The sequence below is a fragment of the Mya arenaria genome, chromosome 3 (assembly GCF_026914265.1).
Source record: "Mya arenaria isolate MELC-2E11 chromosome 3, ASM2691426v1".
NCBI classification, from domain to species: domain Eukaryota; kingdom Metazoa; phylum Mollusca; class Bivalvia; order Myida; family Myidae; genus Mya; species Mya arenaria.
In genome coordinates this window covers 73,099,350-73,125,911 of record NC_069124.1, presented here as the reverse complement: position 1 = coordinate 73,125,911, position 26,562 = coordinate 73,099,350, and the positions used below count along the sequence as shown (strand labels likewise).

At 36.0% G+C, this 26,562-nt stretch overlaps 1 protein-coding gene across 3 annotated transcripts in view; it reads right to left on the bottom strand.

The window, feature by feature from the left end:
• LOC128225627 (deleted in malignant brain tumors 1 protein-like) overlaps positions 1-26,562 on the bottom strand; it is an 84,282-nt gene that overhangs the window by 33,941 nt on the left and 23,779 nt on the right. Inside the window, exons 8-24 of one of the 3 annotated variants that reach the window (XM_052935519.1) lie at positions 25,175-25,336; positions 21,086-21,213; positions 20,351-20,537; positions 19,800-19,976; positions 18,593-18,730; positions 18,149-18,302; positions 16,523-16,683; positions 13,853-14,017; positions 10,922-11,086; positions 10,490-10,657; positions 10,107-10,250; positions 7,390-7,575; positions 5,983-6,120; positions 5,026-5,334; positions 4,430-4,606; positions 3,966-4,100; positions 2,163-2,537 (exon numbers count right to left, since the gene is read on the bottom strand). In XM_052935519.1, coding sequence (XP_052791479.1) covers positions 2,163-2,537; positions 3,966-4,100; positions 4,430-4,606; positions 5,026-5,334; positions 5,983-6,120; positions 7,390-7,575; positions 10,107-10,250; positions 10,490-10,657; positions 10,922-11,086; positions 13,853-14,017; positions 16,523-16,683; positions 18,149-18,302; positions 18,593-18,730; positions 19,800-19,976; positions 20,351-20,537; positions 21,086-21,213; positions 25,175-25,336 — 3,069 coding nt within the window. Of the gene's footprint in view, positions 1-1,663; positions 2,027-2,162; positions 2,538-3,965; positions 4,101-4,429; positions 4,607-5,025; positions 5,335-5,982; positions 6,121-7,389; positions 7,576-10,106; positions 10,251-10,489; positions 10,658-10,921; positions 11,087-13,852; positions 14,018-16,522; positions 16,684-18,148; positions 18,303-18,592; positions 18,731-19,799; positions 19,977-20,350; positions 20,538-21,085; positions 21,214-25,174; positions 25,337-26,562 lie in introns of all 3 variants that reach the window. The other 2 variants (XM_052935520.1, XM_052935521.1) reach the window with 2 other exon arrangements.

Here is a 26,562-nt window from a genome sequence, read left to right as displayed (position 1 = left end):
AATGTTCTCTGTAAAATGGTAAAAACTAGAATTACTTTAAAGGTTCTCGCTCATGTTTTTGGATCAACAATTATTGTTCCCGGTGATGCATATTAAGCGAACATGACTGTAATACTATATGTTCCAAATAATAAACTAAAATGTGTGTATGTATGAACACAAAGGTTTAACAAACTGATACTGAATATGTTAGTAGATGAATACGGACACTCGTTTAACAAACTTAAACAGAAGATGTAAGCGGACGCCGACACAAATTTAAAATTAGCTTTGTTATGAAATACATAATATTATGTTAAATGCATTTATAAGGTAATGTTGAAATCTGCGTTGCAAATAAAGTTTTCATGACAATTTAGAGATTTTATTTATGTTAAAGCATCATATTGGTGTTTATTTAAATATAGATGGTTATTTCATTTTTTTTTAAATATTACTCGGAAAAGGCAATATCTTTAAAAAAAACATGCACTTAGTCTAGGTTATATAATATCATACATTGCTTCCTACAAATAATTTATTATTGTAACAGGTACTTTATAACTAAATTCCAAGCGTCAATATGTGGTCCAGGATGCTAGCTCTATATTAAGATTTAAAATGCTTCTTAAAATCTCACAGATCAAACGTTTTTCTGCTGGATTAGAATTTGGCTTTCTTCCGGTCTGATGCAACTTGGATCCATTTACATTTAACGGTACCTCACTTTGAAGTAAATTAATGTTCTTTAGAGAAATATTGCATATATTTTTTAGTGTTTATATCAATTGGCTTTTAACTGATTTTAAAGGAACTGGATAGATGTCATATACATAAAACGCTATATATTGCATTTATCCAATCCAAAATGTTGCCTGTTTACATTGAAATTTATAGGGAAATGAATCAGTAGTAAATAACCAAATTTACTTTTATTTGTTCTTAGGAAAACTTGTTTGGCTATAGGGTGACCTCAATTCACGAATAGATATAACAGTTCATTTGCATTAACAAATTTTGACTACAGAACCATTTTCTTAGCCTCTTTTCTAAAATCCCATACATAGTAAAGTATACGGTCTAACTTTTTAACAACTATTTAACATCTCCTTGGAACCCGCATTATTTAACGTCACTGATTTTACTTTCAACCCGGATGGAAACAGTATTTGATTCTGTATCATGACGTATAGCAGTAAGGATACGTTAAGAAACTATCAGGATCATAAAAAAGCTATTCGTCATCTTAGTTTGTATATAGTATATGGAATAATATAGTTTGTATATAAATAAAAATAATTTATTATCAATAGACCTTTGAACCTGTGATGAAACTGACACAGAAGAACACAAGCCCTTTGAAACAATGGCTGTAATCACAGCTCATGGTTACTCAAAACATGATCAGAATCATGTTTTCTGGATTGGCCCAAGCATCCTCTAGTCCGTTTACTGCATATACGGCAAAGTAATGAAAGCAATAAGATGTCAAGAGTGGCAATATTAAACAGTGGCAGAGAAGCACAACAATTATGTATCAAAATAACTGACTGTCCTATAATATAAAACTGTTATATAGATATATGTGTATGTGGTGAAATACCTGACACTAACCTACAGGTGTGAAGTAAGGCTAGCTGCAGTGCAAGGAAACATATGATAATAAGAAGATTAAGTGTGAAACCTGATGTATAACATTGTATGGCCGCATCTTCACAGTTTTGTCGACGATGGTAGGTACGATACCAGCCTCGTCGAGCGCCAATATGAATTGTCCTTCCCTCGACTTTGCTCATTTTCATAGGACACTCTGTAACTTTACTTTCATTGCCTTTACAATTCAAACTCCGAATTTGCAATTGGGCTTTAATAGATGAGAATGTTCCTCTAACAAGCTGTCTACCAGATGTGTAGTTAAGCTGTCGACACATCACGTCGGCAAACTTGTCATTGAAATAACCGCAGAATGTACCATTATTGTCATCAATGGTGAACTGCACGCGGCCGTTCATAGGTGTTGTGCCATTCACTAACGAAAACTTCAAACCTGATAGAAGGAATAACTGCTGTGATAAAAATGTATGAAAAAGATAATATTGACATTGTTCCCTACAAAAGAAAGAAGTAATAATTAGCTGTAACAATGGCATGCATGTTAGATGGTCGCTTTGCATGCCTCATACCTTTGTTGGAACACTGTACAGCTGCATCCTGTGTGTGGGTTCTGCATGTGTAATATGTGCTGCGGGACACAAAGCTCAGTCTTCCCCTGTCTTCGTACAGAGCATCCTTTGGTTCTATCTTCACGCCACACTTCAAGAGGGAGGTCTCGTTGCCCCTACATCTTATGTATGGCATCATGATCCTTCCCTTCCCCTCCCCGAAAAAGCCGTTGTCCAATGCTCTCCCACTAGTGTAGCCGAGCTCCGTGCACAGCACATGAGCTGCTTTGTTGTTAAACTTGGAGGTTCCACACACCGTCCCCCATTCCCCGTCTATGTTCATCTCGACGCGACCAGACAGCATGCTTGTGCCATTTACCAACTTAAACTTATACCCTGATACCCACATCATATATAAAGCATTGTATGGTGATACAAAGCAATAGAGCAGAATTTAAAAAAATAAGTGTATATATCATACGAAAATAAAACTTCAACACAAATATAAAACTCAATTATTTTAAATACTAGGCGACATTTATAAAAAATTAATGCTACAATACCAGATAACTAGATTGTTATTATCTATATCATAACATTATTAGTACTGTATAATAACAAGCGTACCAAATGCTTCCCTATTTGGCCCGTGGGAGTGATAGTCATTTGTATAAAAATAAAGGAAATATAAAAAGATTATTTAAGCTTAAACACGAATTGTTACTTTTACTATGAGATCCCTATCTGCATTGTGCAATATTGACATCAAATTGTGACCGATCTTATAACGATACTCCTTCCTACGATGAACTACAGATGTGTAGAAGTTGATCGAATTCCCATTTATGGTTAAAAGATTATGACTTAGACACAAATTATTACTTTAAAGTCTATAGTGTACAACATTGACCTCCAAAAGAGACTTTGACCATTGGGCTGACTCAAACCATAATGTTCTATATTAACTATTAACAATGTCACCATGACCATGAAATATTGATCTATAAATCAATAGGGTTCATCTGAAGGATATGACAACCTCTTTATTAAGTTTGAGTTATTTAGGTCCAAGCCTTTAATTTATGTTAAAAGTCACTGTGATATTGACATTTGACTTACAGACATGAAAATCAAAAGGGTGATCTGCATACCATGAATAAAATCCCTATCAAAATCGAGGACTTAAGGCTGAAGCATACCCTAGTTGTCATTCACAAAAGCTTTTCTATGTTTGAGTTTACAGTGACCTTTGACCTACTGACCACAAAATCTGCTTTTCAATTTAAATATTCCCTTCAGGACTGGACAATGAAGAACAAAGCATACTCTAGTTATCATTAAAACAATATTTTTCGTATGTTCAAGATCATTTAACCGTGACTTTTGACCTACTGACACCAACATATATAGAGGTCAAATAAAGGTCATGATTAACCTTTGTACCAAGTTTAACCGTTAGTACAAGCACTCTCTTTGCATTGATCGGACAGGGTTTTGGTATTCATGGTCATTGTGGCCTTGACCTTTGAACTAATGACCTCAAAATGAAAGGAGTTTGAGAACCTATGGCTAAACCATACTCTAGTAATTAATTAAACGAGGATCTTCCTACCGACTGACATATACAAAGAAAATACACCTGCCTTTTCCACCCCCTCCTTCCTCTTGTTTGTAGGAGTGAATACATAACATTTGTAAATTTAAATTTAAATACAGTGGAAAATAACAGAGAGTAGAATCATATGATCTAAATATCAATTCGGCTTTACAAAATCAGACCATCAGAGTGCATAACAACACTGAAGAACCAAAGCACGGTTATACCTGTTTTCTGGTAGCAGGAGACAGCCGGTTCCAGGTCTGACCTACACTGGTCCACTGAGCCCCATCGGATGTTACCACAACGTCCTAAGTTGCTCTCCTGGCCTGTGCAGTTCACATTGGACAACCATGGGATACCTAGCAAACAGTGTCATAGATTACCTTAAGAAATTAAGTCAACTTAAAAGAGGTAACTCAAATTAAGTATACGGCATGAAAAATAGTTTTGTTTTGAGTGGCCTGTGGTTCAGCTTACTGGATTCTGGTTTGCTTTGTCACTGAAACAGCAATTAAATTCAATTACTATTCAAATAAATTTAAGCAGAGCTACAGTAACAAGCCAACCAGTCGCGAGGCCAGTGGAGTGTTCTTGTATATATGCATAAAGTTATCACACCAAGAAAGGCAGTCAGACAATGTTCAAACAGAGCTTAACAGCACAACTTCAACATCAGCAATTAACTCACCCTTCGGGCTCCCATATCTGGCTTGGAAGAAGGCGAACCCTCCCTGAAAGCCCTTCTCTCGACAGATAACCTTCGCATCAGCATCATCAAACCCGTCCGCACAGATATAGCCCATGATCTCAAAGTGCCGGATTCCGACTGTACCACGATTGTGACTCTTCAGCTCCAGTTCATAATCTGCAAGGGCCGTGTGCTCAAGTCATCAATAAAATATCGTACAATATCAATTATTTTCATCTGATAAGACATATGTTTACTTGAATTTTAGTTAAACTGAAATAAATATAAACACCTGAAATTTAATTTATTTTTTAAATAAAAATATTATCATAATTTGAAAAGATGCTTCCAACGATACAAAATAATCTTTTAATTACAAACTAGTACAAAATATGCACAAAAATGTACAAATGCACTAGATGCCATGTTTGACTTGTCTGTTTTATGGCCAAAAGAATACCTGAATTTTAAGATAATTCAGATGGAAAGGTATTCCAGTCCTTGTAAGGAACAACATTATTCCATGCATAACTTTTAAAATTTAAAAAAACTGAATGTTGCTTATAGAAACAGTGTTGATAGCAACATAGCTTTACCTCCATTAGCTGGTTGATCAGAGCAAGCGACCGACGCGTATTTCCCACTAGCACAGCCTGTATCACCCACAGTGAAACTGCAGTCAAGGATTGATGTTTCCTCACCAGTGCACTTAAAATTCATGTAGCCAATGTCATATTTCAAAGGCCCAAAAGCTGAGCAGCAGACACTGATGCCATTTTGGTAGCCGGCAGATCTGCAGACGACCTTGGCTGCTATGTCACCAAATTCGTCAGCACAGACCAGTCGGTAGTTACCGGACTTCCAGATCTGTACAGCTCCATATGTTACGTTTGGCTCCAATCGCACTATGCAAATCAGGAAAATATATTTTAAAGATACAAGGTCTAGATAAATGCACAAAAAAGTATTTATTTGAATATTGTTATGTTTAACTCATTTTGACTTTAATGACCAAAACAATTTTTTTATACATGTTGAACATTTGTGCAGTGCATTGTCAATCTTTTAACATGTCTTTAACATTTAACACATCCCTGTTATGGTTAAAGCTTTGGTCAGACCACTGCAACAGCAACATCAAGGCTACAATATCCCAAGGTGCGGACAAATTAATCTCAATATGCACTATATAATGTAAAAATCAAAGAGCCATAACTCTATGAAAAATGACCTGAGCAGAACATCCTGATGATACTCTACATCTAGTTTTCGTACTTGTTCTTGTTATTGTTCTTGTGAAATTTCAGTTTTGGAGTGATTTTGCGGGGACAAATTAATTACCATGTACACTGTATTAAAATTTCAAAGGCTGCATTACTCTGTTGCTTTATGGTGTTATTACCTTGATCGTTGACCTACTGACCTTAAAATCAATTGGGGTCATCAGCTGGCCAGGGGCAACCAACCAATGAAAGCTTAATATCTTTTACAAATAATCTTAATTAAATAAAAACTAACTAAAATTTGCCATAATCCCTAAAAATACCACTTACCTCTGTCTGTACAGTATACACTGGCATCATACTTGTGATTTCTACATGAGGTATGGCTGACGTTAAACCCACTATTGGTACACGACCATATCGATTTCTCATCACCGTCACATCGCACATAGTAAAGCCACGATGGACCTTTGATTTAAATATATTGAATCAAAATGTGCAAAGTAAAATGATAATGTATTACTTGTATCTTAATGTATGCAGTTTCAATCACTATCGAATAAGAAAAAATTATCTTCTAATTTAAAATCTGTATTTTATAGGGATGCAAACGAATATTCGAATATTCGAATATTCGATCGAACATTTGGTATTCGAATGTCAAAATCGGTATTCGAATATTCGATGCTTTTGTTGAATTAGTAAATTAATACATTTTTTGCCTACAAATGTGTTCTTCGTCTGTCTTGTTTTTACAACGATTGGCCCTTAATGCCAGAGGTGTGAACAAGATGACACTATATACGCGTCATATCGGATATATCGTCGGGAACTATAAACAGCCCCCGATAAACAGTCCCCGTAATTTTGCATTTACTGGCTATGACAAGTGACATTAAACACATTCTAATTATTTTTGCTACATTTAAATGACCATGCCAATTAATCGGTTAAGAGATTGGCCTTTATACCAGTCCGTTGTTTTCACTGCTTATCAAGCTTGGCGATATTGCTCAAATCGCCTTGATGATATGAAGGACATGTGCTAGTTTTGTGCTTTGAACAGTTTTCCATGTTTCGATAAAACGCTCTTGCCTTGAAACGTAACTGTATGGTTTAACGTTTAAGGATATATTTCCTGTATTGTTGTACAATATGTAAGTTAAAAACGACGTTTGGCCATGGTGTCGTTTTCTTTAAATATTTTTCGTAAACATAATACCAGATCGAGGCTGCAAGTCACATGCTGGCGCATATCGTCATTTAACGTGACCGGGGAAATACGTAATTCCCGGATCCTATTTTGCATTGTTTACAAATATGCACATACAGGAATTGAAATCATTCGACTTATTTAAAAAGATGTATCTTTTTTCTTGGGATATATTCTGAAAATGGGGAAATTCAGAGGCTAATTTGTGGAACAACAAGTGTCCGTCGTGTGTAAACGATACGACAAAGAAGGGTAACAGGGCTCCGACTTAGTTACTACAGTTAATAATAGTTTACTGCAATTCTAAAAGGTTCATTTTGGTATTCGAATATTCGAATATTCGATCGAAAGAATTACCGAATATTCGAATATCAGTTTTGCCATTCGTTTGCATCCCTAGTATTTTACAAAGACACAATTGTTTAAAGACTAAAAGTCACACTGAATTAAAAAAAGAAAGAAATTTCTTCGCAATAACGATAACGCTTTTCAGCGTTATACTTAGGATGAATGTATTAAAGTACCTGCTCCAGGTCCGTAGTATGAGTTTGGCTGAGCAACGCCATCCATGAATCCCAACTGTCTACACACGACACGAGCATCGTTGTCCGCCCAGTAGGAGTCGCAGATTGTGCCCCACTGGCCCCCGTATGATACTTCCACACGACCATTAGAGAGAGAGCTGCCATTCACAAGACGCACGGCAAAGCCTAACAAGAGGGGGATGTGAGGACAGATGCATTATGTGAGGGCAGATGCATGATGTGAGGGCAAGTACATGATGTGAGGGCAGATACCTAATATGAGAGCAGAATGATGATATAAAGGCAGAGATATGTTGTGAGGGCAGATACCTAATATGAGAGCAGAAACATGATATAAATACAGAGATATGGTGTGAGGGCAGATACCTAATGTGAGAGCAGAAACATGATATACAGAGAGATGTGGTGTGAGGGCAGATACCTATAATGAGAGCAGAATGATGATATAAAGACAGAGATATGGTGTGAGGGCAGAAACATAATGTATGGGCTGACTGATATATGATGAATGTATGATACATGATGTAATGATATGTACATGATGTGAGGGCTGATACATGGTGTAAGGGCTGATACATGGTGTGAGGGCTGATACATGGTGTGAGGGCTGATACATGATACATGATGTGAGGGCTGATACATGATGTGAGGGCTGATACATGATGTGAGGGCTGATACCTGATGTGAGGGCTGATACATGATGTGAGGGCAGATACATGATGTGAGGGCTGTACATGATGTGATGACAATAATATGATGTGAGGGCTGATACATGATGTGAGGGCTGATACATGATGTAATGATATGTACATGATGTGAGGGCTGATACATGATGTGATGATATGTACATGATGTGAGGGCTGATACATGATGTGATGATATGTACATGATGTGAGGGCTGATACATGATGTGATGATATGTACATGATGTGAGGGCTGATACATGATGTGATGATATGTACATGATGTGAGGGCTGATACATGATGTAAGGGCAAATATATGATGTGAGGGTGGTTACATGATGTGATGATATGTACATGATGTGAGGGCTGATACATGATGTGATGACAATAATATGATGTGAGGGCTGATACATGATGTGAGGGCAATAATATGATGTGAGGGCTGATACATGATGCGAGGGCTGAAACATGATGTAATGATATGTACATGATGTGAGGGCTGATACATAATGTGATGATATGTACATGATGTGAGGGCTGATACATGATTTGAGGGCTAATAAATGATGTGAGGGCTGATACATGATGTGATGACAATAATATGATGTGAGGGCTGATACATGATGTGAGGGCAATAATATGATGTGAGGGCTGATACATGATGCGAGGGCTGAAACATGATGTAATGATATGTACATGATGTGAGGGCTGATACATGATGTGATGATATGTACATGATGTGAGGGCTAATAAATGATGTGAGGGCTGATACATGATGTAATGATATGTACATGATGTGAGGGCTGATACATGATGTGATGATATGTACATGATGTGAGGGCTAATAAATGATGTGAGGGCTGATACATGATGTGATGATATGTACATGATGCGAGGGCTGATACATGATGTGATGATAGATACATGATGTGAGGGCTGATACATGATGTGATGACAATAATATGATGTGAGGGCTGATACATGATGTGAGGGCAGAAACATGATGCGAGGGCTGATACATGATGTGATGATATGTACATGATGCGAGGGCTGATACATGATGTGATGATATGTACATGATGCGAGGGCTGATACATGATGTGATGATATGTACATGATGCGAGGACTGATACATGATGTGATGATATGTACAAGATGCGAGGGCTGATACATGATGTGATGATATGTATATGATGCGATGGCTGATGCATGATGTGATGATATGTACATGATGCGAGGGCTAATACATGATGTGATGATATGTTCATGATGCGAGGGCTGATACATGATGTGATGATATGTACATTATGCGAGGGCTGATACATGATGTGATGATATGTACATGATGCGAGGGCTGATACACGATGTGATGATATGTACATGATGTAAGGGCTGATACATGATGTGATGACAATAATATGATGTGAGGGCTGATACATGATGTGAGGGCAGAAACATGAAGCGAGGGCTGATACATGATGTGATGATATGTACATGATGCGAGGGCTGATACATGATGTGATGATATGTACATGATGCGAGGGCTGATACATGATGTGATGATATGTACATGATGCGAGGGCTGATACATGATGTGATGATATGTACATGATGTAAGGGCTGATACATGATGTGATGATATGTCCATGATGCGAGGGCTGATACATGATGTGATGATATGTACATGATGCGAGGGCTGATACATGATGTGATGACAATAATATGATGTGAGGGCTTGACACTTGATGAGGGCTGCGGTTAAAAAAGGGAACCTTTATTGTTAAATTTGCATGTAATACAAGGGTAGGCTTTAAACAAACACCAAACATTACCGGCTCTACAAATAAGTTCACTTCCAAGATCTGTTAAAAAGTAATTGAAATCAATCATTGACATTGAAGCATTAGAGGTTCGTATTCACCCAGACCGTATTTCCACTAATGCACTTTTATTATCTGATTGACAACCGGTCAACTCAATATACACGTTTATTATACTAATAAGAAGCCCACCAAGTCCTTCGTAGCAGTAGATCCTGGCGGCCATGTGGTTGGAGAGGCATCCCGGAGTGGGCGTCTTCTGGAAGTTACACTTCTGAACTGTCTCCTCTGTGCCATTACACTCCACATTCGTCATCCATATTGGCGTGCTGGAACCTGTTACACAATATGCTGTTACGTTATTTCCTGTATTTTAATTTTTAAGATACAATGCCAACATGATGGTGACAGTGGGTAGTTTCATAATATATAAATCAATTTTTTAAGTTATTTAAAACATTTTCATAATTTAAAGACAATCATCTTTGTGAAGAAAAAATAGATAGCATTATCAATGTTATTTTCTTAGCCTAACTTAGAGCACAAAACTGCATACGCATAACAATCTAACCTACCAGAATACTGCGGTCCGAATGCAACACCTCCCCCTGCATATCCGAGCTGCTTACAAAGGACGTCGGCGTCCTTATTGTCCCAGCCCTCGGCACAGATTGTCCCGTTCATGCCGTGCTTCTCAACCACAACAGTTGCAGGAAATGAGTCAAAGGGTAACACATGGATGTCTGACAGAAAGTGAAAAGTATATTTATTGTCCTTTTTTTCAGTGGTTGATATTTGGACATTAAAAACACATTCAACGTGCAACTGTTGATTAAAATACAAAGAAGATAAATTACATTCTACGCACCATACATCACTCCTTGATTTCTTTTGCTATGAAAAGCATCTTAAATAAGTGACACCAATGTCAGTCTATCTGTCTTATTTGTCTTTAAAAAAATAAAATACCACATTTAAACATTCCATTTAAACATTCTAATACATACCCGTGTTATCAATTGCAAACTTGGAACACAGCACAGAAGCATAGTTGGATGATTTGTCATCACACTTCCCTGTCTCGTTAAAACCGCAGTTGACGATGGTTATCTCAGAGCCAGTACAATTAAAACCCACAACATAGTCCGAGTAGTAGCGCCTACCAAAAGCTCCTGAAATATAAACAAATGTCAATTAGACCTTTTTTTGGACACACAAATAAATGTCTCTCTCCATGCTTGCCTTTGTGATTCTGTACCACGACATTTGAGAATTGGAGATATAGAGCAGAATGTGAATGTTGTGGCAATGATATGAACATTGGACACAAGTGTTATGAAAATAATTAAAATCTATAACAGAAAAACAATTGACACGAAAGTGTAACAGACTGATAATTTCACAGTTTCTCTAATTAATAATGTACTGAATAACCATATCCTCTTGGTAAACATATTCACACATATTCACAATTTAGTCCGCAAAGTTTGACTTCGAATAAAGGAAAATGTGATACATTATTTGCTATATATAATGTAACATTTGACCAGAATTTCAGGCAAATCTGACAGACAGACAGATATAAATGTCTCTCACTGAATAGCAGATGTCACATAGTGATCAGTTTTTTTTATTATTTATTTTGGATGACAAGAAAAATGTTTCGTCAACATTTAAAGGAAGCAATATCTTCACTAAAACACATGTGATAGGGAGTGTTCAGCCAGCCACAGATATATAAGATATACCAGGGACAGGGAGAGTGCAGCTTGTCATGAATAACAAATATTCCAGAGATAGGGAGGATGTAGCAAGCCATATGCAAACAAACATACTAGGGACAGGAAGAATGTAGCTAGCAAAAAACATACACACATACCAGGGATAGGGAGGTTGTAGCTAGCCATATTCATAAAAATATACCAGGGATATGGAGAGTTTAACCAGCCATAGACAAACAAACATACCAGGGAGAGGGAAAGTGTAGCTAGCCGTAGACAAACAAATATACAAGGGAGAGGGACAGTGTAGCTAACCATAGACAAACAAACATACCAGGGAGAGGGACAGTGTAGCTAGCCGTAGACAAACAAACATACCAGGGAGAGGGACAGTGTAGCTAACCGTAGACAAACCAGGGACATGATGGTGTAGCAGCCATAGACATACAAACCTAAGAGACAGGGAGGGTGTAGCCATCCATGGACATACAAACTCACCAGGGAAAGGGAGAGTGTAGATAGCTACATTAATACAAACATACCAAGAACAGGTAGGGTGTAGCTAGGCATAGACAAACATTAGCCGCTGATTAACAAACATACCAGAGAGAGGGACAGTGTAGCTAACCGTAGACAAACAAACATACCAAGAGTATGAAGGGTGTAGCTAACCATAGACAAACAAACATACCAGGGATGCGGACAGTGAAGCTGACCGTAGACAAACAAACATACCAAGAATAGGAAAGGTCTAGCTAGCCATACACATACAAACATACCAGAGACTGGAAGGGTGTAGCTAGCAATAGTCATACACATATATCAGGAACAGGGAGGGTTTAATTTGCCAAATAAATACAAACCTACCAAGGACAGGGAGGGAGAAGTTAGAAAAAGACATACGAATATACTAGGAATAGGGGCGCGGCTAGCCAGCCATAGACATACAACTATTCCAGGAACAGGGGGCGTAGTAAGCGTTGTAAATACAAACATACCAGGGACGTGGAGAGTGTAGCTACCTGTAGACAAACAACCATACCAGGGATAGGGCGGTCATCGCTACCAATAGACATACATACATACCAGGACAGGAAGGGTTTCGCAAGCCGTAGACATACAAACATACCAGGTACAGGGAGGGTTTAGCAAGCCATAGACAAGCAAACATACCACGACATGGAGGGTTTTGCCAGCGATAGACATGCAAAATACCAGTGACAGGAAAGGTAAACATACTGGGGACAAGGAGGGGGTAACTAGCCATTGATATGTGTACATTTGTTTTTTTGGTGAACAGAACGAAGCTATTGTAAAGTTTTGCAAAAACGGTGAAAAGACAGAGAAGAATTCCCCTTTTAAGGCCCTAAAAAAAGTTTTCAAAAACATGATTTAGCCACATTTGTTTAAGCAAGTTGCATATTACATTAATTAAAAAATAAATAGTGTACTCTTTCCATAACTATAGGATTCATTTTATAGTTATATACGAAACTATAGTCACATAGAGGTAACACATGTTTTCTTTTTATTTAGTTATTGCGAGTTACGTATTTTATTTAAACAATTCAGTTACTCATGTAAATTACGAACATATCCCAGTAAAATGACATATTGACCAATCAGAGCCGAATATTTAAAATCGATCATATCTTAAATCAGCCGTTCTTTATTCATGTCTATGCTGGTTTTAGACGATTCTGATTAGCCAAATATGTCGTTTTAACAACGTTGTTGAAAATAGATACCAAGACGTTTTACAATATACGTTAGTCATTGTAACATACTTAACCGTACATAACACATAATTAATTGCCCTTTAAGTATTTTCTCACAGAAACATTAATTTCTCAATTCACCTTAATAAACCATTTTTGTGATGAAAAAATTAAATATGTATCTTTAAGAGCAGTAATAACTGTCAACATTGTCAACAAGCAAAGGTTTTCTGACAGTCTTGAATGATTCTACAAAATACTAAATAACTGAAAAAACTATTACTTTGACTTCATTATGTCAAATAACTGCCATTTAATCGCTCAAAAAGGTCAGGCAATATAAAACTTACAGCAGGTTTCAACAATGATTTACATTTCCGGGGTTACTGGCATTGCTAGAAATCTATTTATGACGCCATCCCAGCTTGTTGACAGCAATTTTAAAATACTTAATATGTTTTAAACAATATTTTTAAGGACTACACCTCAGCTTACTCACCTGGCACTAGAGCCTTGCTGTTCGGGAAGCCAAGTTCCTTACATACAACCTTGGCGTCACGATCATCAAAATCGTTCGCACACATTGTTACCCAGTTGCCATGGTAAAACATTTCAACCTTGCCTGCTGTAGTGTTGTCATTGGTTTGGCCTCCCGAGATACGCACTGGAACAATTAGGTAAGAAAGTTTATGTATGTTGAACGTAACCATGTGTTTTTATTTTATACATCTTATGATTGTGTCAATAACTCAAAAGCAATAAATGTTAATCAGTTGGCCTTAATATTTACAAGACAAAAAACGCCGCAATGTGACACAACGAGTCTTTTCATTTGTGTTATTTTGAGTAGGGCAAATTTGTTTCTTAGATATATAAATCCAAGCCGTGACCTTCAACTTATGTTTCTACCAACCTCAAAAAGTAAGACCTAATATTTGATACTACATTTGGGCAAATGTCAACAGGGATAAAGTAAAGCATATTGACCTCACTTCTCTGCCTTTCTGGTAAACTTGCCTTGTAGCTTGGTGTATATTTATCATTAACACATATCTATCTTAATTTTTTTTTTTTTTCGGCTGATCTTTTTAATATTTTGCATTTAATTAAATGTCCTTTATATGACACAATTAAAAGAACAAAACAAATAAAATAGAACAATATTTTTTTCTTGTTTATTCATGTTTATATAGGGAATATCAATAGCATTTGTTTAAATATACAAGACCATTTGTTATTCCTGAAATTGCTTTGAAAGTTGCCCTCGTATGTTTCACTTGTGTTGCAGCAAGCACCGCATGTTACAGCAAGGTCAATGTGAATTATATTGTGCGATAATTTCATTTGTAGTGATATTTTATCATTTTCATTCAAATAACCCAGCCTGTTTCACCACATAAATGTTCATTTATGACAGAATACAACCCTATATAGGTAAGAGCTATGTCACAATCTAGCGAAACAGCATAAACACATCTTTTAGTCTTGAAAACGAAACACTTATTGAAGCATGCTTCATATGGCAAAAAAATATGCCTTTCATAGATATCCATAAGTTTTTACTAAAGTTAATAAGCAGAAAACATGTCTGTATTTTAAATTACAGGAACCTGACCGTGAACCGACTAACCCAAAATGCAATCACAATGTACATCTTTCTTTATATAAGCTTCCTACACAGCAAGTTATTCGCTATACATCCGTACTTAACCTATTGATCAGAAATCAATTTCCTAGTCCATTAACATCGACCTTGACCTTACTGACCACAAAAGTAATCCCAAGGTATTTATGAGGTAAGTCCATATAATTCTTGGACAATTCAAAATATGTATGGTCAATTGTTGAACAGAATGCAAAGTTTTATGACGTTCATTGATTTGCAAAAAGTAAACAATAACATAGACAATAATTTCAAGAATAGTAAAATTGGCTGAATAACAAATAAAAAAATAACATAAATAAAAATACATTTTGAATTTAAGCAATTCTGGTGTATCCCAACATATCTGTAATGAATTACAGTGCTCATCATAATATGGTAAAGCCTCCTATCCATTTATTTTGTGACATAACCTGTGCTCAACTAATAAACAAGGGAATTTCAGTGAGTTGAAAGTCTCGTATTGAAATTGGATTATTTTATAATTTACTTTTGTTTTGTGTCTCGTATCTTAGTAACAATTTACGATATAATATCCGTGTCAAAGATGCTCAATGCGTTAGATTATCAGTTTGTTCTTCTCCGATATTAAGACAGAAGCATTCACTGGTCTGTTGTTACGTAACCACAAACCTGAGTCAAAATTTTGCATTGCGATTATTCAGTTTGAGAAATCACAGTAGCTTTGCTTTCAAAGTATTTGTTCTGAAGTTTTCAAAAATGGATGGTATTGCAATGATGAAATTGTCTCTGAACGTTTCAATAATATATTTAACAAATTGCACTTTTGTAATATAGTTGCCTAATGAACTTTGGACAATTTCTTAAACAATATGCAATAATGACTTGCCCCGTTCACAGGTATGCTCATATGACCTTTATATCTTAAGTTTTACTTGAATTAAACAAAACTAAAAATTATTCAATATAACACTTTCTAAATACCTACATACATGTATGTATGAGACTGACTTAGTTTTGTGGATTTATACGTGAACATTTGATGAGTTTCCCGAGTCCACAATTTTCCATTCATTAGCTTTTAACTAAAGTTATTTGCAAGAAACTTTTTTTTCTATTTTCAGTAGCAGTATTCTTGACCTTGACTCTACTGACTCCAAAAGCAATCCCGAGTGTGCCTTCCAATAAGGTTACTACATAATAAAGTTCATCACTATCATCAATTATGACTAAAGTTATTTCGCGCGGACCATTTATCTTTTTTAAGTTACAGTACCCTTTATCCCATTATCCATAACATTTTACTAAAGTGAATAAGCAGAAAACACCTGTTTTATGTTAAACCATCCATCTGCCAAACAACTATTCAATAGCCGGGATTTTTCTTCGATAAACTGGTTTAAAATCAGATGAATGACTGTCATCAAGTTATGGTTAGCAACAATGCATCACTGCCTAACGGTATCAATTAAAACTTCAAATTTGTTGATATCAATATGTGTCAATACACTGTTGTAGTACTGACTGTCATGCATTTCATCTTACCATTATTATAACAGAATACTCCAGCATTCCTATTTGCCTCGAAACAACGCTCATCAATATTTTTCTGCCATCCAGGGTTTCGACACATGAATATAGAGCTCTCTCCTCCATAACAACCCATAGACGACATCACCACTGTTGCTCCATTAGATGGGAAGTGGCTGTAGTTAGTACCGCATGTATAAGTTATGTATTTTAAATCAAAAATTCTTCATAAGAACAAGTTAAAGATATAAAAAGGCTTAAAGTTAGTTAACTTGGAGTCACAAGAAGCTATAAATGGTCATGATAGATTCTTAGATTTAAAATTTGAAAATATTAATGATCTGCTGATAAACAATGCAATCTGAACATTTCTTAAACAAAACATTAGGTTCATAAACATTTTCCCCGTTTCTACCTCCTGGCTTCAGAAATATTTTCATCTGTTCCTACCACCTTGTTTCAGTTATATGTTCCCCAGTATCTAGCTCATTGCTTAGGAAATGGGTCCCCCTGTTCCTACCTCCTGGCCTCAGAAATATTTTCTCTCTGCTCCTACCACCTTGCTTCAGAAATATGTTCACTGTTCCAACCTCATTGCTTCAGAAATAGGTTCCCCTGTACCTACGTTCTGGTTTCAGAACTGTGTTCCCCTGTTTCTACCTCCTAGCTTCAGAACTGGGTTTCCCTGTACCTACCTCCTGACTTCAAAACTGTATTACCCTGTTCCTACCTCCTGGCTTCAGAAATATGCTACCCTTTTCCTGCCTCCTGGTTCCAGATGTTTCCTATTCTTACTGGTTCAGTTCAGAAATATTTCCACATTTCCTACAGAAATAAATAACCATATTTCCTGTTTGTTCCTCTTTGTGCAGAAATTAGTTCCCCTGTACCTACCTGCTGGTTTCAGAATTATGATTTCCTGAAACTACCTCCGGGATTCAGATATTTGTTCCCTTTTTCGCTCTTCTGACTTTAGAATTGTGTTCCCCTATTCCTACCTCTAGGCTCAAGAACTGTGTTTCCCTGTTTCGACCTCCTGACGTTAGAACTGCTGTGCTCCCCTGTTAGTACCTCCTGTATTTAGACATATGTTCCCCTGTACCTACTTCCTCAACTTAGAACTGTGTTTCCCTGTTTCTATATCCTGTCTTCAGAACTATATGTTCCCCTATTTCTACCTCCAGGCTTTAGAACTGTGTTCCCTTGTTCCTACCTCCTGGCTTTAGACTTATGTTCCCCTGTTTCTACCTCCTGACTTCAGAACTGTGTTCCCCTGTTCCTACCTCCTGGCTTCAGACTTGTGTTCTCCTGTTTCTACCCCCTTGGTTTCAGATATATGTTTCCCTGTACCTACTTCCTGACTTTAGAACTGTGTTTCCCTGTTCCTACCTCCTGACTTTGGAACTGTCCCCCCCCCCCCCCTGCTCCTACCTCCAGAGTTTAAGATTGTGTTCCCCTGTTCTTACCTCCTGGGTAAAGAACTGTTTCCCCCCGTTTCTGCCTCTTGGCTTTAGAGATATGTTCCCCATTACTTACATCCTGACTTCAGAAACATGTTCACCTGTTTCTACCTTCTAGCTTCAGAAATATATTCTCCTGTTTCTAACCCCTGGCTTCAGAAATATGTTCCCTATTTCTTACCTCCTGGGTTCACCATCCTGGAAGCCAAGCTGTTTACATGCAACACTAGCGTCGTAGCGAGACCAACCAAAGTCACAGATGGTACCGGTGAAGCTGTCCAGTATAATCTCTAAGTGACCCGTGTTAGCCGAACCAACCAACCGCAGGGCAGGCTCTGGAATGAGCATAATTTTTTTAGGGTTTTATTTTTTATTTACCATTAGCACTACTGTATAGTGTGAAGCTCCTTTAATTTCAGCTTCAGTCTTCAAACATAAAACTAAAATCAAGCATTTCACAGATTTGATGAGCAACATTATCAAAGAAACATTAAGTAGTAATATAATTTGCAAAGAACAGTGAAAACTACAAAATCAATATTAAATAATAGAATACAAGTTCAAGAAATTTAATAAACAGCTAAACTTTTAATTTAATTTAGTTCATAGAATATATCCCACATACTCCTGATTGTGTAGCAGAGAACGCCCGCGTCCCCGGAAGAGAACTGAGCGTCACAAAGCCCTGGGTTCACTGGGCACTCAAACAGGTTTTTCTCATTACCAAGGCAATCAACTTTGCCAAGTGTGTATGGCCCGTAACCTTGAATATACATTATTATTATTATTATTATTATTATTATTATTAGTTATAAAAGTTATACACGTGACTCCATTTGTCTTTTTTAAAATGTTCTATTAAAATAATAAATCATAAATATTTGTGGTTGGCATCCAGAAAACATTGAGAAAATAAATTATCTACGGCATTCAGCTGCATAGATTAATTTTACATCTTTTATATTGAATGTAATTATAGTTAAACATATCTACTACATTTACATGGTGTTTTTGAAATAGACAAGCTTTGCACCTATTGCAGGCTTGCGTCATTAATTTTGTTTTATTTTGTGTACAAACTTTATAAAAACTTGTGTGCACATGAATAACTACAGAATATCATTGTCATTCTTTGCACAATTTTACTATAAAAACAATTAACATCATAAAAAACCTTACTTGAAAGATGCTATTCTTACATATACTGATTTTTATAATGTTTGAAACTTTTAAAAGCTAATGAATGTAGTTACATATACAGACCATCATACTCTTGCTCTGTTACTTTTTTTTTAATCCATTGTTACTATTTACAATGAAATATCATATGTTTGTTTGTTTTTTTACCAATGACAAGTAATGAAGTAAGTCATCAAGGGATTCTTAAAAAATACATCAAAAATGTATTGCTATGCATCCTTTAATATCATGATCATGCAGCTGCAATGTTGTATGACGTACATTGATTAATGGGGTTTATGTTTAAACTGTCCGCTACTGAGCTTGTTTCTGTAGTTTCTCATATAAACATTGACTCTCAAATTCAGACTCAAACCGGAAGTGAGTATGAGCGAAGGGGCCATGATTACAAATAGTCTCAAGTCTGAGTTCAGATTCGAGAGACAAAACTGCAAATCTTCATTTCATTGTAATTTTCTTTATAGTTGATTTTTAATGAATTGTGCGGATTTTCTTCCTATTCAAAATTGTAGAATTATACACATTTATGTTTGTATAATGAATAAAATATGGTTTTGTAACTTAATAAAAGTGCTTTCTGAGTCTGTGTCTGGACTAGGAACTGAGATTGTTTGTAATCTAACAAACACTACCTGAAGAAGTGTACTTGTAAGCGACCCCGCCAAGGTATCCAAGACTCTTGCAGACAACTTGGGCGTCATTGTCATCCCAGGAGTTAGGACAGACGCGGCCCCAGATTCCGAACTGCTTGATGGTGACTCGGCCTGTCTGGTTATCAATACCACCACCCTCCAGACGTAATGTTTGTTCTGTGAAAAGGCAAAATTAGGAACAATGTACTTTAACATACTTTTTTCTGAGATAACGTTTGGTTAAGGGACATGATTATGATTTAAATATGACTATATTACAGTGTTCATTTAAGTCTAATCAATAATATATTAGTCATAGTGTATAATATGTATTTGACATCACTTCATACACAATTGATCATCAGCAAAACATACAAAACTACTTTAAGGTGAAGACCTTTGTAAAGCGTTATCTTACTTTTAGCTTTCAATCACATGATTGTGTGTCTTAATTATGAAACTTGCATTGGATTTGAAATAAATATGTTTCAGCGAAAAGACTATATGACATAAAGAGCAAATATACTTAACCTTTGGACTCGAATTTTTACCTTTACTTGGCTGTCCATTGAAGCAGGATACAACAGCATACCCGAGGAAGGAGTCCTTCTGACAGGCGCGAAATTTATCGTATGGGCAACCTATGATTGAATCCTCATCTCCCACACAAGACACATTTGGTCGTACATACCTCCCATAGAACGTGCCAAATGATCCCATAGCTAGAGCCGTCCCATTCTGCAATGTTGATTGAGGAGAAATGAAGTCAAGACGGAAGTGTTAGTGTGTCATTGCTCATCCTCAACAGTTATAAGTCAAAATGAGTTATACTCCCAGTAAATGTATTTTACTGTCCGTTCCAAGGCAGGACCCAACACTCATTGATAAACACACCTAGTTTTGATAAAATATATCCCCACTGTGTTGTGGAGTTTTGTGCTGTTGTTCCGTGTTTCTTGTGTGTGATTTTTGTCTTGTTTTTGTGTTCTATGTCTTTGGCTTTTACCCTGTGACATTAAACGTGGTTTATGTTTTAACTTTTGGCTACTGAGCTTGTTTCTGTAGCTTTTCATATAAATAATGAATGGGAAGACATGCTACACACATGTAACATTGTGAACATTTGAACTATTCTGTATTATCTTGAATGTTTTCCAAGATATGGCTTACATAAAAGTTTAAGATTACCAACGTCATCAAAGAAACAACTTAGGCTATGGCAGGATGTCAGCTGTTCTCTTTTAAACATGGGCAAAGTTAAAATTGGCACTTAAGCTGTACATTACCTGAAAGCCAAGCTGTTTACAGACCATCTTGGCCTCCTTGTCAGTGAAACCCTCCCCACACAGCACAGACCAGTTATCCTCCATGATCTGTACAACACCGTGTGAGTGGTCACCCCGGGATAAACGAACTGCAAATAGTGCATCCATTGTACATGTAAGTCGAAAAATCCATTGGAAGCACAATATAAATGGGTCATGCTTTGGGATATGTGCACACCATAGACCTTAGAAGGGCCTCATTTCATCCAACAGTGCGGCCCTTCGAGAGGGACTTATTTCACCCCACAGTGAAGCCATTTGAGAGGACTTTTTTCACCCCTGAGTGTAGGCCTTTTGGATGGGCTTATTTTACCAACAATTATTAACTGATCTTGATTTGTAATGATATATGTATTAGACTTAGTGTTGAATTGTATTGAATCCCAAGTAAAGACTATTTGGAGTAACTTAATTATCGGAAAAGGGCAACGAAAAAAGATAATAACCAGTGTTACAATTAATTCAATCCATCTACAAGTATACTCTACAAGCAACTCATAATAATTAAAATCATGTACAGGATCAATATCAATTCAAGGAAATAAAAGGTTGTCATCCATTAAATTTACAATCATTGGTTTAACTGCGTAATTGACAAAATTGCACTGATCATTATACACATTGAGACGTGACAATGATAGTTCATGTTATTATTAAACTTTAATAGCCATTCTTTTTTTTTAACTTCATATTTGCATAAGAATCCAATTTTGCCTTATGATAATTGAGTATAATTGATTAAAAACAATGACAATGAAAATGAAAGAAGACTCAAAAAGATTCTCAAATAAATTGCAAATTTCTTCAAACATGATTATTGTACTGATCTTCTTGTTGACAATACTTTGGGGCCCAGTTCAAAAAAGATCGATTTCAGTCATAGACTGGAATTATTTCATTATTCCGCAGTTTATTGTGAAAATTGAAATTTAGTCAAAATTAAATGATTTCAAAGTTGAGGAAATAAAAAAACTACAACATTTTGTTGCCATTTTTATTGGGTTTATACGGTTTTAAGATTATTAAAGTTACGATTAAGGTTCTTTATTGAAACGGGCACCAGGTCTTCAAGCAGGTCACAATGTAATTAAAGGTTTAATAAGCGGTTGCAATTCAGCCAAATAAAGGATTTTTAGAGTGTTTTCTTTGGAAAATAGAGCAATTAAAGAATAATTCTGATCATCTATTTTGATCGATGTATTATGATGAAATATACCTTATTTAAAGAAATCATTCATTGAACATTGTGCAGACTTCCAGGAAACGAATGACAAAAAAAACATTCAGTTTAGAAGTATTGATCGCTAACTTTCTTAAAGAGGCAATGTTTGAATACGAAGATGGTAAGTCAATGTAAAATGGAGTGGACGTCAACTCGTGCTTGTTGTACATTATAATGCGATTGTTGGTAATTTGGGAACATGTAGTTACCTTACGTCATGTTAGAGATATTTTTCCCAGGATTTACTATTTTAATGAAAACAATGAATAGAAAAAAAATGGTATGAAAAGTTAAACTTTTATATTTAAGAAAATGAATAAACAAAAAGAACTAGCGCTATTTAACTTTTAAGCGATGTGGCTTTATCATACTGTATTGAAAACTTGATGTCCATTCCCAACAGGGGTCGTATGCTGGTACTGTTCAAACTGCCTACCATGTACGAGGAGCCTAGGTCATCAGATATTGACCTTAATCTTTGATCCACTGACCTCAAAATTGTAATCTGCTGATCATGATGAACCTCCATACCAAACTTAAGGTCCCTTGGGCTGAGCATTCTTCAATTATTGATCGGAAACTATTGAAGCCCAATGTCACATATACAACTGAACTCAAAATCAATAGGGTTCATTTACTGCATGACCAGCCCGACAACCGAGTTTGAGGTCCCTGGGACCAAGCTTTCTTCAGTTATTGACCGGAAACGGATTTTCAGCTCAAAGTTACCACGACCTTGACCTTTACACGCCCTTGTTTCAAAACCAATCGCCATGACCAACCTGCCTTCCACGTTTGAGCTCCCTTTGCCTTAGCGTTCTCAAGTTATTAATCAAAAACAGTGGCAACGGATGAACATACAATAACTTTATGCCACTCTACGGGGGCATACAATGAAGGGGTATGAGGATTCCGTACGAACCATTTTAAGCAAAAAATAGACTAATAAAACTTTTTCACCAAGTTTAAAGAACATCTAGTGTATCCTTGCTTAGGTATTAAGATGAATACTTGTCAACTTGAACAAGTCAATGCTATCATGGTACCCCTTTTGCATCACTAGAGTACTTACATAGCATGATTCTCAATAAATTACGCTTGAATTGACACAAATAGAAAAGAAACAAAAGTCAGCTATGGGGATCTGGATGCATGCCCACATAACATTCTAAAGTTGGTTTTGCGCTTCTTTTCCTGCATTCTATGCCATTCTGAAAGCTGTTTAGAAGGCTTTAAGCAGAAATGTTATTAATATTATACCCCTTATTATCACATAATATTGATGATAAAAGGTTCTGTTGTAAATGAATAAAAATGATATCAAAGTTTAAGGCAAAGGCATATTGATTAATTTTACATTGATCCTTTTTTTTGATGCATTTATATTATGAATGTTCGGGCGCGTTTTTGCAAATCCATTTATAGAGCGCTTCTTAAAATAATGCAAAAACATGTCCGAGTGTTCACTCTGCATGAAGCCACGAAGGCAAATCAATCCTTACATTTGCATTATCGAGGTTTTTTCATTCGTGTTTTACATATGAATGACGCAAGTGATTGAGCATCAAAGAAAACATGTAAACAAACCGACATTTAACAGTACATGTGGGTTGCTATATTTAGAAGGAAAGTAGATCATCATTAAATATCTAAATGTGGTGATCCACAAGCTTCCAATCAGAGCTTAACTCCGCCATCTTGCTAAACTCCGCCTATAGAGGTCACGAAAGGTTGATCAAATCATGCAGAATTAACGCAAATGTTATCGTACAAGAAAATCAAGTGTTAATGTAAATATTGAGTGTTGTCAAAAAGGACAAGAAAGGCATACGAAAGAAAAATGAAAACCTAAACCTAGGCAAAGATGCACCACAGCAGTCCATGTATCATTTTAGCCGTCCATTTGGCTGCTTCTGATTGAAAATAATAACTATACTGCATCAATCTTATTCAAGAAAAAATACTAGAAATTCAAAATTTAGATTATTTCAATCAATATTTCGAAATAGGAGCCCATTTAAACATAAGACAAATAGGTGCCGCTTAAAAGCCTGACTGGGGATCTGATATGCATTATCTAATTAGCCTTTTTACAGGTCCTTACGGTCCAAGTCTTCAGAATGCTGTATCTTGACCAGATCATTTTAAGTATTGCGGTCCAATGTGCGGTCCAAGGTGACGCAACAACTTTCGTCACCATCATGGTCTGGTATGCACAAACGCATTTTGAAATGCTCATAACGATAAATGTAAGTAGTATTATAAGACTGCAGATTCAAAAATAAATAAACATGTAACTGCAATATTTATTGCTTCAAAAACATGCGGCAAACTGAGTGAACAAATCCAAAGGGTTTGAGAGTTGTTTTGATAAGGTATTTGTAAACTAATAAAATTATGACAATAGATAACTTCAATTTACAATTAAAATCGACTAGAATCTTTATCGAAACAGCCACCAGTAAACATAAGTCTACTGCACAATTAACGTTTTGAGAGTTAATGTGATAAGTAGAATATTAAATGAAAAGGGTAATTCGTATTTAAATATTGTTCAAACCAAAATGTTACATTAACATAACTTTAACAAAGTTCTGAACAATCAGCTTAAATGGATTAACTTATAATCAATGTGTCGATTATTCAAAACTGTGTTAAAGTTAACAACGTCATTTATAACATCGCTGTTACCTTTTAATTTTGATATACCTGGCGATCATTCATAGATTAAAGTAAAACAAGTACAGCTTAAACAGTTGTCTTAAATCTTGAGATGCAACAAAGTTCTGAACAATTAGCCCTCTATAAAAAGTTCGTATCATTCTTACCATTTTTGTAGCAGATGACAGAGGCGTCCCTCGTGTGGTTACACACTGAACTATCGTATGTCATCCAGCCCTTGTTACGACAGTGAACAATGCTGGTTTCGTAACCATAGCAACCCATCCCACTCAGCATAATTGGGCCTTTCCCCTCTCCATAGAAAGAACCTGGGGTCAGAAGATAATGATCTGGCATGAATTCAAACTCAATCTCTTAACATAAGCCGCCGTAGAACAGGGCGCTCGACTATACGCAGACTTGTTATAAAACTGAATACAATAATGATGTAATATGTGTCTGTCAAAAGCATTAAAAATGTCATATAAAAAAGAAAACAAGAATGCGACAAATTGCGACGTAATGCGACGAAACCAGGTTTTTGAATGATTGACAAAAGATTTCCAGTCTTCGTTGCGGTATTCAGTTTCAATAGTGTTTTTTCTTCTTTTAGTAATAACGACTTTGAGCCCAAAATTTAATCCCATTGATGTCCGACATATATTTTCCTACATACCAAGTTTGGTCACAATTTGTCAATCCTAACTAAAATAATTCAGTACCAAACAGTTATTTATGCTTAGGCACATTTACCTTTATGTATATCAAGTTTGGTTGCAATATGTCAACCCTAACTTAAGTTTTTCAGAACCAACTGTTTTGTATTTTTAGTAACAGTGATCTTGACCATAGGGACCCCAAACGTAATCTCACATTTACTCATCCTATATACTAAGTTTGGTCAAATTATGTGACCATGACCTTGACCCTATGCTCCCAAATGCGAACCTGTTAAAGGTCTCAATAAACTCTTTCTATATACCAAGTTTGGTCGCTATATGTAGAATCTAACTAAAAATTATTCAATACCATAACCAGATTTCATTTTGTGAGAACCTGGTTAAAATACTATAAGAATGTACCTGTCAAAAGCACTAAAGAGGTCAACTAAAAAAGTAAACAGAAAAGTCAATCAAGGGCCATAATTATTTGTTTTTAGGGTAAATATTGAGTCAATTGTAACCTAACTATGTGATCGCTACTGTGTAAAATATGAAGGCCATTGAATGAACAGTACTTGAGATATGAGTTCAAACCCATAATTTGTATTAAGGATAATATGGAATATGGAGTTATGAATCCTAGTTATGCGATGACCGTTAACAAATATAGGGAGTATTAAGTAAATTGAATGGAAAGTATAGAAGTAAGGTGAAAATCCTTACTTGCTCTAAAATTAAACTTGGCACAAAAAGCCCTAAAACTTAAAAAAAAGATAATAAAATATATAATATAAAATAAATTAATAAATAAAAATTGAGGAAAACATTTTCAGGAATCTTCATTTTAACAGGTAAATATTCTAGAAAAGTGAAAGTATCATAAACAATTAAAA